Genomic DNA, 18,058 nt, shown 5'->3' with positions numbered 1-18,058 from the left:
CAAATGTTTTGAAGAAACGGTTCAGACGAACAACCGAGTGTCATTGACAAGTACAAGACGCGTCAAACCGTCGGTTTAGTCAAACAGATGCATTCATACTGACCAAATGATCAACTCAAACGAGACAAATAACCCACCCCACTCAACCACAATGACTGACCTACACCAACCCAGGCAGACCTATTTATACTATTTTCTACTTATTGCAACCCTCGAGGCTTTTTATCATTTAGCATGTATTTTAAATTCAAAAGCTCCCAGTGTCTATTTTTCTGGTTCTTATATTTGGAGAGACCTACTAGGTTTTTCTGCAGATGTTGCCGAGCCCCGGGTCGAACCACACAAACGTTATACTATATAAGTAAGAACTTGGCTTACCTCTTAAAAGCGGCCGCTTTTGTTTGTATGGTCCGTCCAAGCCGTTTCACAACTGCAGATGTACACCGTCTCTGATCCCTATTTTTCAACTGCTGGCAAGCTCGCCAAATTATGTCGTAGAAATATTTGACTAAGAGATAATCAACTCAAAAATATCTCTCAAGACACCGGAGCTTGTGAATTCAAGAATTAGACTTTATTGCATAACAAAGCCTGAGTTTGCTCCATGGAACAACTGTCTCTCTCTGGCTTAGAGATCTCTTATATACACACATATGAAAAAAACATGCATACATTCCTAACTTATTTTAGTTCTGCCCCACCCTTCTTTCTCAACGTCCAGCTATTACACATTGTCCACTCCAAAATGTCATGAATGCTTTTTTTCTATATGAAGCCTCTCATTCTATCATTCTATTGGCTGCGTGGCTTAGGCCCCTTCTTAAAAAAACTAATGTAATGCACACTGTTTGAGAGCCTCTGTGAAAGAACACATGCATTCATTTAAAACACAGCATATACTTCATGTCTATATTCCTTATTTAAGCATGTATCTGGATTATAAAATATCAAACATGTTTATTATATTTTACCTTTGGCATCTCCCTACATGTGCCATAATGATACATAAAATAATCCTATAGGATTTGCTCTAACTCTGTCTGTTTCATGAAACTGGAGCAGTTACGACCTCTAGGTTACGGATAGTGTTAGCAAATGATCGTATAATGTTGTATACGTGTGAGACTTGATGATCCATCGGAATACGTGATAATTGTTTCAAGGAGGGACTGAATTAGATCGCGTGAGAAAAAATGGTTATCTGACCCCTTTCATGAAACCGGAGTTTAAAAAAAACTCTGGGTTACGGGTTAGATAATTTAAATGGTTAATTACAAAAGCAGATCATAACATTGGCTCAAGAGACGCACTAATAATAACTCCTAGGAAAATAATTCTGGATTGAATTATTACTAAACGGGGGGATTTCTTATTTTTCCACCATGGGAAATAAATATTCTAAAGAGGTCCGAGAATTAACGGGGGATGAAAGATATATGTTAGGAAGAGATCGAAGAAATATGTTTTATGGATCCATTTGGGAGAAGAGGTATGGATTTATTGGGCATCTCGATGTGGAAAAGTTAAAAGTTATGATTAAGCAGATGCATGTAAACTGTGGAAAGATCCACCACCACCTCGCACCAATTACGCTATGGCCTTACCATTATTAAGAAATAAAAGGGAAGCGACCCGACATACATACTATTTTAAGAATAATGACTAAAGGATTTCACCCCAAATACAGTATAAATGTGTGAACGGTGTTAGAGTTATAATGTAGTGGCAACCCACTAACAGAGGGGGGCGGGACTAAACATTCCAGGGTGAAGGGGACTGAGAAAACGGGTTAAAAAAAGCCTCCTAAAGGTGGGCGGAGCAAAGTGCCTTTGTGTGTCAAGGGGTATAAAACAGGAGTGTATGGGTTTTGGCGCCAGAGCTCTCCATGAATAAAAATACAGATCATTCTTGCTGGTTGTGGACCTTGAATCATTTATGATTAAAACCAGAGCCTTACAACCTCTGGTAATGATTCAAGCTTAGGTTGAATTAGAGATAGAAATTCTCGTGACAATCTCACAGTAGAGTGATTGATGGTGGTGTAGTGAATGGTAGAGCTGTCAGAGGAGGTCCTAGGGCTCTGTGTCTCACAGTAGAGTGATTGATGTTGTTGTAGTGAATGGTAGAGCTGTCAGAGGAGGTCCTAGGGCTCTGTGTCTCACAGTAGAGTGATTGATGGTGGTGTAGTGAATGGTAGAGCTGTCAGAGGATGTCCTAGGGCTCTGTGTCTCACAGTAGAGTGATTGATGATGGTGTAGTGAATGGTAGAGCTGTCAGATGAGGTCCTAGGGCTCTGTGTCTCACAGTAGAGTGATTGATGGTGGTGTAGTGAATGGTAGAGCTGTCAGAGGAGGTCCTAGGGCTCTGTGTCTCACAGTAGAGTGATTGATGTTGTTGTAGTGAATGGTAGAGCTGTCAGAGGAGGTCCTAGGGTTCTGTGTGCTCACAGTAGAGTGATTGATGGTGGTGTAGTGAATGGTAGAGCTGTCAGAGGAGGTCCTAGGGCTCTGTTTGCTCAGAAGAAAACATATTTGTTTCTAGTCCACCTGCTGTTTGGCTATAGAGCCAAAATACCACACACACATCTCTCTCTCTCTCTCTCTCTCTCTCTCTCTCTCTCTCTCTCTCTCTCTCTCTCTCTCTCTCTCTCTCTCTCTCTCTCTCTCTCTCTCTCTCTCTCTCTCTCTCTCTCTCTCTCTCTCTACCTGCTGAGTGTTCTTTCAGTGGAGCCAAAATACCTCTGATCCGTTGTGTTCTAGAGCGTTCTGACCTTTATTTAAAATAGCCACCCCACTCTGGTCTGACCAATCACAGAACACCACACAGAGGCTGATTCAGGTTGGACCAATCAGGTCAACCTCACATGGTGGCTGGCTTGGATTCTGACCAATCACAGAGCTCGACAGTGGTGGCTGGCTCCCAGGTTACTATGGCCTTTCCTATGCTCCTGTGGCCAAGCATGCAGGGAGCGAGAGAGGCGGAGGAGAGAGGAGGAGAAGAGAGGAGAAAGGGAGGAGAGGATAGAGGGAGGAGATGTAGAGGAGAGGAGGAGCTCTCTCTCTCCTCTCTCCTTCCTTCTCTCTCTCTCTCTCTCTCTCTCTTTCTCTCTCTCTCTCTCTCTCTCTCTCTCTCGCTCTCTCTCTCGCTCTCTTGCTCTCTCCTTCTCTCTCTCTCTCTCCTTCTCTCTCTCTCTCTCAACTTTAGTTCTCTATCTTCACTCCTATGTTTGATCAACAGACATGGGTGTGATAGACAAAGTGAAAGGACTGTCAGTCAGATGAAACAGGAAGAGAAGCCAATCGCTGTTAGAAAAAGATACACACTCAGGATGAGGGACAGGGGTGACACACAAACACACACACACACACACGTACTACACACACACACACACACACACACACACACACACACACACACACACACACACACACACACACACACACACACACACACACACACACACATCAAATTTAAGGCCAGCGACTGAGTGTTCTTCCACAGCAGGAAGGAGGTGACTGGACCAACACACACACTTCCTGTTCACAACGATCCACTTCCCTTATTCCCATCATGACTGAAATCGCTACCAAACACACACGCATAAGCACAACCACGCAGCACACACACACACACACACACACACACACTCACAGCTATAGAGCTATATTGTAAGTCCCAGTATGTAGTCCACCATATATTTTAACCCTGACAGTAGATGTGGGACTCAAACAGCTCCTGACAGCTAGCCACCTGTGTGTGTGTAGCCTATAAACACTAGTTAGTGTATGTGTGTGTGTGTGTGTGTGTGAGACTCAAATGTCTAGTCCCCTTCGTCTCACACTGTGACACACAGTGACACGTGTGTTGACATGGTGACCTGAATGACATCACTAATCAGGTGACGGTGAGAGACAGGTAGAACAATATTACTCTCCAGGTAATGACCTCACACACGTGCGTGCATGTATGTGTGATAAGGATTACTGTAAGTAATCTGACAGTATAATGTCATGTCGTCAGGGTACTTTTGGACACACTCCAAACTCTTCCTTAATCCTGCTGAACCCTGAATCACCTGACTGATAACATCATCACCTGGTCTACCTGAGACAGACTCTTACATAACCCTACTGAGAGAGAGAGAGAGATAGATAGAGGAGGGTAGAGAGAGAGAGATAGAGGAGGGTAGAGAGAGAGACAGACAGAGAGAGGGGGGAAGAGAGGGACAGAGACAGACAGAACCAAAGAGAGAGGTGAGGCAGACACTCCTGCTTTTACATTTTACATTTACATTTTAGTCATTTAGCAGACGCTCTTATCCAGAGCAACTTACAGGAGCAATTAGGGTTAAGTGCCTTGCTCAAGGGCACATTGACAGATTTTTCACCTAGTCGACTCAGGGATTATAACCAGTGACCTTTCGGTTACTGGCACAACGCTCTTAACCACTAAGCTACCTGCCGCCCGCTTTTTCACCTTTATATTGGTAATCAATATCAAATCAAATCCATTTTTATTTGTCACATGCGCCGAATACAACAGGTGTAGACCTTACCGTAAAATACTTACTTACAAGCCCTTAACCAACAATGCAGTTTTAAGAAAATAGAGTTAAGAAAATATTTACTAAAGAAACTAAAGTTTAAAAAAACATAACACATCAGTGTATGTAACCATCAGTGTACGTAACCATCAGTGTTTGTAACCATCAGTGTATGTAACCATCAGTGTATGTAACCATCAGTGTTTGTAACCATCAGTGTATGTAACTATCAGTGTTTGTAACCATCAGTGTATGTAACCATCAGTGTATGTAACCATCAGTGTTTGTAACCATCAGTGTATGTAACCATCAGTGTAACCATTATCCCCTGAATAAATACAAGTTAAATTAAAAAATATATATATATATAAATTAGGTAGGGCCCTGTGTTTTGGTTAATCATGTCACATGACCTGGATTGTAACATTTATTTAAAGCTTTTCGTCAAACAGTACCCTTTTAGTTTTATGTCAGATGCTTACATTTTTGGTCTAATTCTCATTTCTGTAAAAGGCTTAAAATGAAGGTTAAAGGTCCTGTGACATGATTAACCAAAACACAGGGCCCTAGCTATACAATACAGTGGAACAGTCTATTAAAAGTTATGATGAGATGGATCATTCCCTCAAATAGAATCAGTGTTCAAGGAATATAAAGAGAACCTGAAGTCAAGTCACACACTGACACACTGACACACACATACACACGCTGACACACGCTGACACACACTGATCTACACTGACCCACACAGATCTACACAGATCTACACAGATTTACACTGACCCACACAGATCTACACAGATCTACACTGACCCACACAGATCTACACAGATCTACACAGACGTATACTGACCCACACACTTGTGTGAGATCATTGATTTCAATTAAAATAATAAAGTAGCACGTACATATGGATGCTAGAGGGACTCCACAGGTTCAATATAAACATATGTGTTATTAAACAGTGTATCTCTCTCCTGTCTTTCTCCTACTGGTCACAGTGGTCTGGGGAAGTCTACCCTGGTCAACACTAAACAGTGTATCTCTCTCCTGTCTTTCTCCTACTGGTCACAGTGGTCTGGGGAAGTCTACCCTGGTCAACACTAAACAGTGTATCTCTCTCCTGTCTTTCTCCTACTGGTCACAGTGGTCTGGGGAAGTCTACCCTGGTCAACACTAAACAGTGTATCTCTCTCCTGTCTTTCTCCTACAGGTCAGAGTGGTCTGGGGAAGTCTACCCTGGTCAACACTCTGTTCAAGTCTAAAGTCAGCCGCAAGTCCTGCACCCCTAACTACGAAGAGAAGATCTCCAAGACTGTCAAACTGCAGTCCGTCAGCCATGGTGAGCACACACACACACACACACACACACACCAGATATACAGTGCCTTCGGAAAGTATTCATACCCCTTGACTTTTTCCACATTTTGTTAGATTACAGCCTTATTCTAAAATGTATTAAATTGTTTTTTCCCCCCTCATCAATCTACACACAATACCCCATAATGACAAAGCAAAAACAGGTTTTTAGAAATCTTTGCAAATGTATTAAAAATAAAAAACTGAAATATATCATTTACATAAGTATTCAGACCCTTTACTCAGGACTTTGTTGAAGCACCTAGATATAGCCTCGAGTCTTCTTGGGTATGATGCTACAAGCTTGGCACACCTGTATTTGGGGATTTTCTCCCATTCTTCTCTGCAGATCCTCTCAAGCTCTGTCAGGTTGGATGGGGAGCGTTGCTGCATAGCTATTTTCAGGTCTCTCCAGAGATGTTCAATCGGGTTCAAGTCCGGGCTCTGGCTGGGCCACTCAAGGACATTCAGAGACTTGTCCCAAAGCCACTCCTGCGTTGTCTTGGCTGTGTGCTTAGGGTTGTTGTCCTGTTGGAAGGTGAACCTTCACACCAGTCTCAGGTCCTGAGCGATCTGGAGCAGGTTTTCATCAAGGATCTCTCTGTACTTTGCTCCGTTCATCTTTCCCTTGATCCTGACTAGTCTCCCAGTCCCTGCCAATGAAAAACATCCCCACAGCATTATGCTGCCACCACCATGCTTCACCGTAGGGATGGTGCCAGGTTTCCTCCAGACGTGACGCTTGTCATTCAGGCCAAAGAGTTGAATCTTGGTTTCATCAGACCAGAGAATCTTGTTTCTCATGGTCTGAGAATCTTTAGATGCCTTTTGACAAACTCCAAGTGGGCTATCATGTGCCTTTTACTGAGGAGTGGCTTCCGTCTGGTCACTCTACCATAAAGGCCTGATTGGTGGAGTGCTGCAGAGATGGTTGCCCTTCTGGAAGATTCTCCCATCTCCACAGAGGAACTCTAGAGCTCTATCAGAGTGGCCATCAAGTTCTTGGTCACCTCCCTGACCAAGGCCCTTCTCCCCCGATTGCTCAGTTTGGCCGGGTGGACATAGAGATATGCCCTCTGACATAACTCACACAACACCATCTTTCTGGATGTATATAGACGACACAAACATATCCTTTTGCTTTTCCTTCAGCACTTAGTAACAAGGGCAGTGTTTACATGTTGGAGTGGTCATGTTAGAGAAACCCTCAGTCCTAGTGACCCTCGGTCCTCTGTAGCTCAATTGGTAGAGCATGGCACTTGTAACGCCAGGATAGTGGGTTTGATCCCCGGGACCACCCATACGTAAACATGTATGCACACATGACTGTAAGTCGCTTTGGATAAAAGCGTCTGCTAAATGGCATATTATATTATTAGTAGATATCAGGACTGGTTACAGTAGAATAATTAGAGTGGTCATGTTAGAGAAACCCTCAGTCCTAGTAGATATCAGTGTGTAATATCAGTGGGCCAGATAGAGTGTGTTGAAATAGTAGTGGGCCAGATAGAGTGTGTTGAAATAGTAGTGGGCCAGATAGAGTGTGTTGAAATAGTAGTGGGCAGATAGAGTGTGTTGAAATAGTAGTGGGCCAGATAGAGTGTGTTGAAATAGTAATGGGCCAGATAGAGTGTGTTGTAATAGCAGTGGGCCAGATAGAGGAGAGAGTGTTTTAAAATAGCAGTGGGCCAGATAGAGAGAATGTGTTGTATTAGCAGTGGGCCAGATAGAGTATGTTGTAATAGCAGTGGGCCAGATAGAGTGTGTTGAAATAGCAGTGGGACAGATAGAGGAGAGTGTGTTGAAATAGCAGTGGGCCAGATAGAGTGTGTTGTAATAGCAGTGTGCCAGATATAGTGTGTTGTAATAGCAGTGGGCCAGATAGAGTGTGTTGAAATAGCAGTGGGCCAGATAGAGTGTGTTGTAATAGCAGTGAGACAGATAGAGTGTGTTGTAATAGCAGTGGGCCAGATAGAGTGTGTTGAAATAGCAGTGGGCCAGATAGAGTGTGTTGTAATAGCAGTGGGCCAGATTGAGTAGAGTGTGTTGAAATAGCAGTGAGCCAGATAGAGTGTGTTGAAATAGCAGTTGGCCAGATAGAGGAGAGAGTGTTTTAAAATAGCAGTGGGCCAGATAGAGAGAATGTGTTGTATTAGCAGTGGGCCAGATAGAGTATGTTGTAATAGCAGTGGGCCAGATAGAGTGTGTTGAAATAGCAGTGGGACAGATAGAGGAGAGTGTGTTGAAATAGCAGTGGGCCAGATAGGGTGTGTTGTAATAGCAGTGTGCCAGATAGAGTGTGTTGTAATAGCAGTGGGCCAGATAGAGTGTGTTGAAATAGCAGTGGGCCAGATAGAGTGTGTTGTAATAGCAGTGGGCCAGATAGAGTGTGTTGAAATAGCAGTGGGCCAGATAGAGTGTGTTGAAATAGCAGTGGGCCAGATAGAGTGTGTTGTAATAGCAGTGGGCCAGATAGAGGAGAGTGTGTTGAAATAGCAGTGAGCCAGATAGTGTGTTGAAATAGCAGTTGGCCAGATAGTGGAGAGAGTGTTTTAAAATAGCAGTGGGCCAGATAGAGTGTGTTGAAATAGCAGTGGGCCAGGTAGAGAGAATGTGTTGAAATAGCAGTGAGCCAGATAGAGTGTGTTGAAATAGCAGTTGGCCAGATAGAGGAGAGAGTGTTTTAAAATAGCAGTGGGCCAGATAGAGTGTGTTGAAATAGCAGTGGGCCAAGTAGAGTGAATGTGTTGTATTAGCAGTGGTCCATATAGAGTGTGTTGTAATAGCAGTAGGCCAGATAGAGTGTGTTGTAATAGCAGTGGGCCAGAAAAAGTGTGTTGTAATAGCAGTGGGCCAGATAGTGTGTTGAAATAGCAGTTGGCCAGATAGAGGAGAGAGTGTTTTAAAATAGCAGTGGGCCAGATAGAGTGTGTTGAAATAGCAGTGGGCCAGGTAGAGAGAATGTGTTAAAATAGCAGTGAGCCGGATAGAGTGTGTTGAAATAGCAGTTGGCCAGATAGAGGAGAGAGTGTTTTAAATTAGCAGTGGGCCAGATAGAGTGTGTTGAAATAGCAGTGGGCCAGGTAGAGAGAATGTGTTGTATTAGCAGTGGTCCATATAGAGTGTGTTGTAATAGCAGTGGGCTAGATTGAGTGTGTTGTAATAGCAGTGGGCCAGATAAAGTGTGTTGTAATAGCAGTGTGCCAGAAAGAGTGTGTTGTAATAGCAGTGGGCCAGATAGAGTGTGTTGTAATAGCAGTGGGCCAGATAGAGTGTGTTGTAATAGCAGTGGGCCAGATAGAGTGTGTTGTAATAGCAGTGGGCCAGATAGAGTGTGTTGTAATAGCAGTGGGACAGATAGAGTGTGTTGTAATATCAGTGTGCCAGATAGAGTGTGTTGAAATAGCAGTGTGCCAGATAGAGTGTGTTGTAATAGCAGTGGGCCAGATAGACTGTGTTGTAATAGCAGTGGGCCAGATAGAGTGTGTTGTAATAGCAGTGGGCCAGATAGATGTGTGTTGTAATAGCAGTGAGCCAGATAGAGTGTGTTGTAATAGCAGTGGGCCAGATAGAGTGTATTGTAATAGCAGTGGGCCAGATATAGTGTGTTGTAATAGCAGTGGGCCAGATAGAGTGTGTTGTAATAGCAGTGAGACAGATAGAGTGTATTGTAATAGCAGTGGGCCAGATAGAGTGTGTTGTAATAGCAGTGGGCCAGATAGAGTGTGTTGTAATAGCAGTGGGCCAGGTTCCAATGTGTGTTCTGGACCCAGCAGCTTAGACCACTAGACCACCCTAGGCCACAATGGTAGCTCTGTCTTGGACAGGCTAGATACTGTATACGGTGAGTAGAGTGACTGGTCCTTAGCTCCAGTCAAGATAGTGGAGCAGAGTTGATATCAGCTGACAAAGGGGTAGCCTAAAAGGCCAAGTAGTGGAAGTATTGTTGTGACTAGCAGGGCCAAAGGTCAAGTACAGTGCCTTGCAAAAGTATTCATCCCCCTTGGCGTTTTTCCTATTTTGTTGCATTACAACCTGTAATTTAAATGGATTTGTATTTGTATTTCATGTAATGGACATACACAAAATAGTCCAAATCGGTAAAGTGAAATGAAATAAATAACTTGTTTCAAAAATGTCTACAAAATAAATAATGGAAATAAGGTGCGTGCATATGTATTCACCCCCTTTGCTATGAAGCCCCTAAATAAGATCTGGTGCAACCAATTACCTTCAGAAATCACATAATTACTTAAATAAAGTCCACCTGTGTGCAATCTAAGTGTCACATGATCTGTCACATGATCTCAGTATATAGACACCTGTTCTGAAAGGCTCCAGAGTCTGCAACACCACTAAGTAAGGGGTACCACCTAGCAAGCGGCACCATGAAGACCAAGGAGCTCTCCAAACAGGTCAGGGACAAAGTTGTGGAGAAGTACAGATCAGGGTTGGGTTCTAAAAAAATATCAGAAAATTTAAACATCCCACAGAGCACCATTAAATCCATTATAAAAAAATTGAAAGAATATGGCATCACAACAAACCTACGAAGAGAGGACCGCCACCAAAACTTGCGGACCAGGCAATGAGGGCATTAATCAAAGAGGCAACAAAGAGACCAAAGATAACCCTGAAGGAGCTGCAAAGCTCCACAGCAAAGATTTGAGTATCTGTCCATAGGACCACTTTAAGCTGTACGCTCCACAGAGCTGGGCTTTACAGAAGAGTGGCCAGAAAAAAGCCATTGCTTAAAGAAAAAAATAAGCAAACACGTTTACTCTGTTTCTAGTCTCTGTCTGCTTAACAGATTTATGAAACATGTAACATATGTCATATGGCTACCAGTAACTTCCCACCCTGTGGTAAACATCACTTCCTCTGTTTCTAGTCTCTGTCTGCTTAACAGCTTTATGAAACATGTAACATATGTCATATGGCTACCAGTAACTTCCCACCCTGTGGTAAACATCACTTCCTCTGTTTCTAGTCTCTGTCTGCTTAACAGATTTATGAAACATGTAACATATGTCATATGGCTACCAGTAACTTCCCACCCTGTGGTAAACATCACTTCCTCTGTTTCTAGTCTCTGTCTGCTTAACAGCTTTATGAAACATGTAACATATGTCATATGGCTACCAGTAACTTCCCACACTGTGGTAAACATCACTTACTCTGTTTCTAGTCTCTGTGTTAGATTGTGATAAGTACCCGTAAAGACACAGTCTAAACTCCAGTTAGACTCTACTGTGATATTCCCGTAAAGACCCAGTCTAAACTCCAGTTAGACTCTACTGTGATAAGTTCCCGTAAAGACCCAGTCTAAACTCCAGTTAGACTCTACTGTGATAAGTTCCCGTAAAGACCCAGTCTAAACTCCAGTTAGACTCTACTGTGATAAGTTCCCGTAAAGACCCAGTCTAAACTCCAGCTAGACTCTACTGTGATAAGTTCCCGTAAAGACCCAGTCTAAACTCCAGTTAGACTCTACTGTGATAAGTTCCTGTAAAGACCCAGTCTAAACTCCAGTTAGACTCTACTGTGATAAGTTCCCGTAAAGACCCAGTCTAAACTCCAGTTAGACTCTACTGTGATAAGTTCCCGTAAAGACCCAGTCTAAACTCCAGTTAGACTCTACTGTGATAAGTTCCCGTAAAGACCCAGTCTAAACTCCAGTTAGACTCTACTGTGATAAGTTATATATATATATATATATATATATATATATATATACACTACCGGTCAAAGGTTTTAGAACACCTACTCATTCAAGGGTTTTTCTTTATTTTTACTATTTTCTACATTGTAGAATAACGGTGAAGACATCAAAACTATGAAATAACACATATGGAATCATGTAGTAACCAAAAAGGGTTAAACAAATCATAGCCACCCTTTGCCTTGTTGACAACTTTGCACATTATTGGCATTCTCTCAACCAGCTTCATGAGGTAGTCACCTGGAATTCATTTCAATTAACAGGTGTGCCTTCTTAAAAGTTAATTTGTGGAATTTCTTTCCTTCTTAATGCATTTGAGCCAATCAGTTGTGTTGTGACAAGGTAGGGGAGGTATACAGAAGATAGCCCTATTTGGTAAAAGACCAAGTCCATATTATGGCAAGAACAGCTCAAATAAGCAAATAGATGATGAAGAGTTAATTAGTTAAAGCAAGTCTGTTAATGCTAGGGGGAATTCAAATGTGAACCCGTCTGGGTCCCCATGAGCAGGATTGGGAAACACTGGGTTAGGGGGACCTCTGACTGACCTCTACCTCCTGAACTCACGGCCCGGGGGGGGGGGGGGGGGGGGCATTGCACAACACTTGTCCCCCTGGATACTGTAAATATTTAGAGCTAGATGTCGCCCCTGGCTACAGATCTAGGATCAGATTTCCTCCCTCTGTACTAACCTCTGACCCTATGTCAGTGGTTAGGGGACAGCTTCTACCTTCTTCCTGTAAATGTCCGAACCTTGGGGAAGAGAAAGCGCCTCACATCCTCTGTCCCCTGGCTACTATAAAGCACACAGGGAGATGCAGTAAAACAGACAGGAAAACAGACAGAGAGATGCTGTAAAACAGACAGTAAAATCAGACTTACTCAATCCTACTGTACCTCGATGTGGGACTGAGAGAGAGAGAGAGAGAGAGAGAGAGAGAGAGAGAGTGGTTATAGAGACAGGTTATAGACAGTCAGTTGTAACAGGTTTCAGGTAATCTTAATGATAATGCACCAGAAGGTCATTTCCGTCTAGAGGAGATTCCTGAAAGCTTACACAACATCACGGGCCTCAAATTATAGTCTTTATAGTCTTTCGGATTTAGGGTTTAACACACACACACACAGTACACACACACACACGTACACACACACAAAAACACACACGAACACACACACACAGTACACACACAAAAACACACACGAACACATGCATGCACTCATTCATGCTAAAACACACATACTGTAGGACAGAGGTATACTAGATATCTTTATCTCATCATCTCTGCCTCTTAGAAACACACACACACACACACACACACACACACACACAGAAACACACACACACACACACACACACACACAGTACACACACACACACAGTACACACACAGTACACACACAGTACACACACAGTACACACACACAGTACACACACAGTACACACACAGAGTGCACACACACAGTACACACACACACACAGTACACACACAGTACACACACAGTACACACACACAGTGCACACACACACACACAGAGTGCACACACACAGTACACACACACACGCAGTACACACACACAGTCCATACAGAATGTACTAGGAAAGGAATTCCTAGTAAGCACACTCTCAAATACTATACCATTTCCATTCTTTCTTGCTCGCTTGGACACACTCGCACACACACACATTTTAACAACTGTTTTTGTCTCAAAAGAACTCAGAGATGGAATATTCCTAGAAGGGTTTTGATAGCCGACCTTTCCACTGTTTGTCTCTCTCTCTCTCTCTCTCTCTCTCTCTCTCTCTCTCTCTCTCTCTCTCTCTCTCTCTCTCTCTCTCTCTCTCTCTCTCTCTCTCTCTCGCTGTCTCTCTCTCTCTCCCCCCTCCCTCTCTCTCTCTCTCTTTGGTGTCATAACTACTGTGACTTGACCCTTCTGTTTAGTCTCTGTCTCTCAGTCATCTCTAATGGCTCCTCTCTCTGTGTGTGTGTCATATCTCCTCTCTCTGTGTCTCTACAGTGATAGAGGAGAAGGGAGTGAAGATGAAGCTGACAGTGATTGACACTCCAGGATTTGGAGACCAGATAAACAACGAAAACTGGTGAGTGATGGAGGGAGGGAGAGAGAGAGAGAGATGAAGGGTGGAAGAGAGATGGAGGGCAGGGGAAAGAGAGATGGCTTCCAAAACGACCCCAAGGTGAAAAGGGACTTATGAAATAATCTTTCGGGGAGAAGTGTCAGCACTACTGGCCCAACATTCCATCTGTTTTCAGGCTCATTCAATTACTCCCATGTTGCTATGCTTCATGCTATGTTAACAACAGTTATTTATGACTGTTTCAGTGGGACTTTTATAGGGGATAATTATATAGCTGATCATTTTATTGATTTCTAGTTAAATTCATTTACGTTTTCCGACCGAAATGATATTTTAACTAAGAGTCTTAAATGTGTTGTGCAGTTGTTGTGTTTACCACTCATCCTCCTCTCTTTCTCTCCTTCTCTCTCCCTCTCCCATCATCCTCTCCTTCCTCTCTCTCTCTCCTCTCTCCTTCTCTCTCCCATCCCTCCTCTCCTTCCTCTCTCTCTCTCTCTCCTTCTCTCTCCCTCTCCCATCCCTCCTCCCCTTCCTCTCTCTCTCTCCTTCTCTCTCCCATCCCTCCCCTCCGCCCTCCCCCTCTCTCTCCCCCCACCTCTCCCCTCCCCTCCCCAACCCCACCCCCCCCTCCCTCCTCCTCCTCTAGTTGGGAGCCTATAGTAAGTTATGTTAATGAGCAGTATGAGAGGTACCTGAAGGAGGAGCTGTACGTCAACAGGAAGCGGAGGATCCCTGACACACGCGTGCACTGCTGCGTCTACTTCCTGCCTGCCACCGGACACTGGTGAGAACCCTCACGTCACTTCCTCTGACATCACTTCCTATGACTTCTCCAGCAGATCTCTATACTATACCTTATGAATAGCCTGTCTGATCAGATCTCAGCTAACTGTACTATACCTTATGAATAGCCTGTCTGATCAGATCTCAGCTAACTGCTACTATACCTTATGAATAGCCTGTCTGATCAGATCTCAGCTAACTGCTACTATACCTTATGAATAGCCTGTCTGATCAGATCTCAGCTAACTGTACTATACCTTATGAATAGCCTGTCTGATCAGATCTCAGCTAACTGTACTATACCTTATGAATAGCCTGACTGATCAGATCTCAGCTAACTGCTACTATACCTTATGAAATCCTGTGTGATCAGATCTTAGCTAACTGCTACTATACCTTATGAATAGCCTGTCTGATCAGATCTCAGCTAACTTCTACTATACCTTATGAATAGCCTGTCTGATCAGATCTCAGATAACTGCTACTATACCTTATGAATAGCCTGTCTGATCAGATCTCAGCTAACTGTTACTATACCTTATGAATGGTCTGTCTGATCAGATCTCAGCTAACTGCTACTATACCTTATGAATAGCCTGTCTGTTCAGATCTCAGCTAACTGCTACTATACCTTATGAATAGCCATCTGGTCAGATCTCAGCTAACTGCTACTATACCTTATGAATAGCCTGTCTGATCAGATCTAAGCTAACTGCTACTATACCTTATGAATAGCCTGTCTGATCAGATCTCAGCTAACTGCTACTATACCTTACGAATAGCCTGTCTGATCAGATCTCAGCTAACTGCTACTATACCTTATGAATAGCCTGTCTGATCAGATCTCAGCTAACTGCTACTATACCTTATGAATAGCCTGTCTGATCAGATCTCAGCTAACTGTACTATACCTTATGAATAGCCTGTCTGATCAGATCTCAGCTAACTGTTACTATACCTTATGAATAGCCTGTCTGATCAGATCTCAGCTAACTGTACTATACCTTATGAATGGCCTGTCTGATCAGATCTAAGCTAACTGCTACTATACCTTATGAATAGCCTGTGTGATCAGATCTCAGCTAACTGCTACTATACCTTATGAATAGCCTGTCTGATCAGATCTCAACTAACTGCTACTATACCTTATGGAATAGCCTGCCTGATCAGATCTCAGCTAACTGTACTATACCTTTTGAATAGCCTGTCTGATCAGATCTCAGCTAACTGTTACTATACCTTATGAATAGCCTGTCTGATCAGATCTCAGCTAACTACTACTATACCTTATGAATAGCCTGTCTGATCAGATCTCAGCTAACTGTTACTATACCTTATGAATAGCCTGTCTGATCAGATCTCAGCTAACTGCTACTATACCTTATGAATAGCCTGTATGATCATATCTCAGCTAACTGCTACTATACCTTATCAATAGCCTGTCTGATCAGATCTCAGCTAACTGCTACTATACCTTATGAATAGCCTGTCTGATCAGATCTCAGCTAACTGCTACTATACCTAATGAATAGCCTGTCTGATCAGATCTCAGCTAACTGCTACTATACCTTATGAATAGCCTGTCTGATCAGATCTCAGCTAACTGCTATTATACCTTATGAATAGCCTGTCTGATCAGATCTCAGCTAACTGCTACTATACCTTATGAATAGCCTGTCTGATCAGATCTTAGCTAACTGCTACTATACCTTATGGAATAGCCTGCCTGATCAGATCTCAGCTAACTGTACTATACCTTATGAATAGCCTGTCTGGTGGTGCAGGTCTAGATGTACTCTAGCCCAGGGGTTCTTAAACCTCTCGTCTGGGGGACCCCCAGACGTTCCATGGATTTTACCACAGCTAGCACACCTGATTCAACTTGTCAACTAATCATCAACCGCTTACCTGAATCAGGTGAGCTATAGTTCAAGGCTACAACAAAGTTGTGAAATGTCTGGGGGTCCCTGAGGAGAGGTATTTAAACCCCTGCTCTAGCCAACTGTACTAGACTAGACTACTAGACTACTGTGGGCTACATGACAGACAGGAGTTGGCTGAAGCAGTAGATAGCAATTACTAGGTAGATGGTTATCCACATAGTTGAAAAACCCTTACCACTCAGCACGCTGTCTCCCGTCTCCTGCCCCCTAGCTGTCTTACTTTCTGCCCTCAAAACAATTGGATCAGCTCCCCATACCCCAGTCCAGTTAGCCCCCCCTACCCCAGTCCAGTTAGCTCCCCCTACCCCAGTCCAGTTAGCTCCCCCTACCCCGGTCCAGTTAGCCCTCCCTACCCCAGTCCAGTTAACTTCCCCTACCCCAGTCCAGTTAACTTCCCCTACCCCAGTCCAGTTAGCCCCCCCTACCCCAGTCCAGTTAGCTCCCCCTACCCCATTCCAGTTACCTCCCCCTACCCCAGTCCACTTAGCTTCTCCTACCCCATTCCAGTTAACTCCCCCTACCCCAAGTCCAGTTAGCTCCCCCTATCCCAGTCCAGTTAGCTCCCCCTACCCCATTCCAGTTAACTCCCCCTACCCCAGTCCAGTTAGCTCCCCCTACCCCATTCCAGTTAACTCCCCCTACCCCTGACTTTTGACCTGTTGACCCCCAGAGTGGTGACCTGAGGTACTGACTGACCTGAGCTGACCCCTTACCTCTAACCTCTGTGAACTCAGAGTAGCTCTACATCCTACTGCTCAGCTAGGGCTGGGGCTGGGCAAGGCTGGGTCTAGGGTACAGGGCTCGGGCTGGGGCTAAAATGTAACCAGTTGTTTCTGTTCCCTGTAGGTTACGTCCCATAGACGTGGAGTTCATGAAGAGGCTGGGAAAGATAGTCAGCATTGTACCGGTCATCGCTAAGGCAGACACACTCACTATGGAGGAGAGACTGGAGTTTAAACAGAGGGTGAGAGGAACATACTGTACCTACTGTCTGACAGACTCAACCTGAGGATAACTACGTCCTGCCTTAATACCAAGTTAAAACAGATCAACTGACATTAGAGAGGAATGTTGGAGGATCTATCTACACAGGAGTGGAATGGCAACCATACTGAGAGTATGGAGGAGATAGACATATGTTTATAGATGAGAGAGAGAGAGATAGAGAGAGAGAGAGGGAGAGAGAGAGAGAGAGAGAGAGAGAGAGAGAGAGAGAGAGAGAGAGAGAGAGAGAGAGAGAGAGAGAGAGAGAGAGAGAAGAAAGATATAAATTATAAGTGTGTAGAGGAGATGGAGTGATGTTTACAGATGCATCAAAAGATTGAAAGAGAGAAAAGTGAGAGTAAGATAGAGGAGAGAGAGAGCCGTTAAATTCTATAACCACTTAAAAGGAAGCGATTCCCAAACCTTCCATAACAAAGCCATCACCTACAGAGAGATGAACTAGGAGAAGAGTCCCCTAAGCAAGCTGGTCCTGGGGCTCTGTTCACAAACAGACCCCACAGAGCCCCAGGACAACAACACAATTAGACCCAACCAAATCAAGAGAAAACAAAAATATAATTACTTGACACATTGGAAAGAATTAACAAAAAAACAGAGCAAACTAG

At 43.7% G+C, this 18,058-nt stretch overlaps 1 protein-coding gene across 1 annotated transcript in view; it reads left to right on the top strand.

The window, feature by feature from the left end:
• Positions 1-18,058, top strand: part of LOC311125096 (uncharacterized protein) — a 216,137-nt gene that overhangs the window by 189,106 nt on the left and 8,973 nt on the right. Inside the window, exons 4-7 of the mRNA XM_084199171.1 lie at positions 5,757-5,885; positions 13,644-13,725; positions 14,369-14,506; positions 17,295-17,412. Coding sequence (XP_084055297.1) covers positions 5,757-5,885; positions 13,644-13,725; positions 14,369-14,506; positions 17,295-17,412 — 467 coding nt within the window. The remainder of the gene's footprint in view (positions 1-5,756; positions 5,886-13,643; positions 13,726-14,368; positions 14,507-17,294; positions 17,413-18,058) is intronic.

Source organism: Coregonus lavaretus, assembly GCF_964263955.1.
Source record: "Coregonus lavaretus genome assembly, contig: HAP1_SCAFFOLD_192, whole genome shotgun sequence".
Lineage (NCBI taxonomy): Eukaryota > Metazoa > Chordata > Actinopteri > Salmoniformes > Salmonidae > Coregonus > Coregonus lavaretus.
The sequence above is the reverse complement of the archived record's forward strand: the minus strand, read 5'-3'. Positions and strand labels throughout refer to the sequence as shown.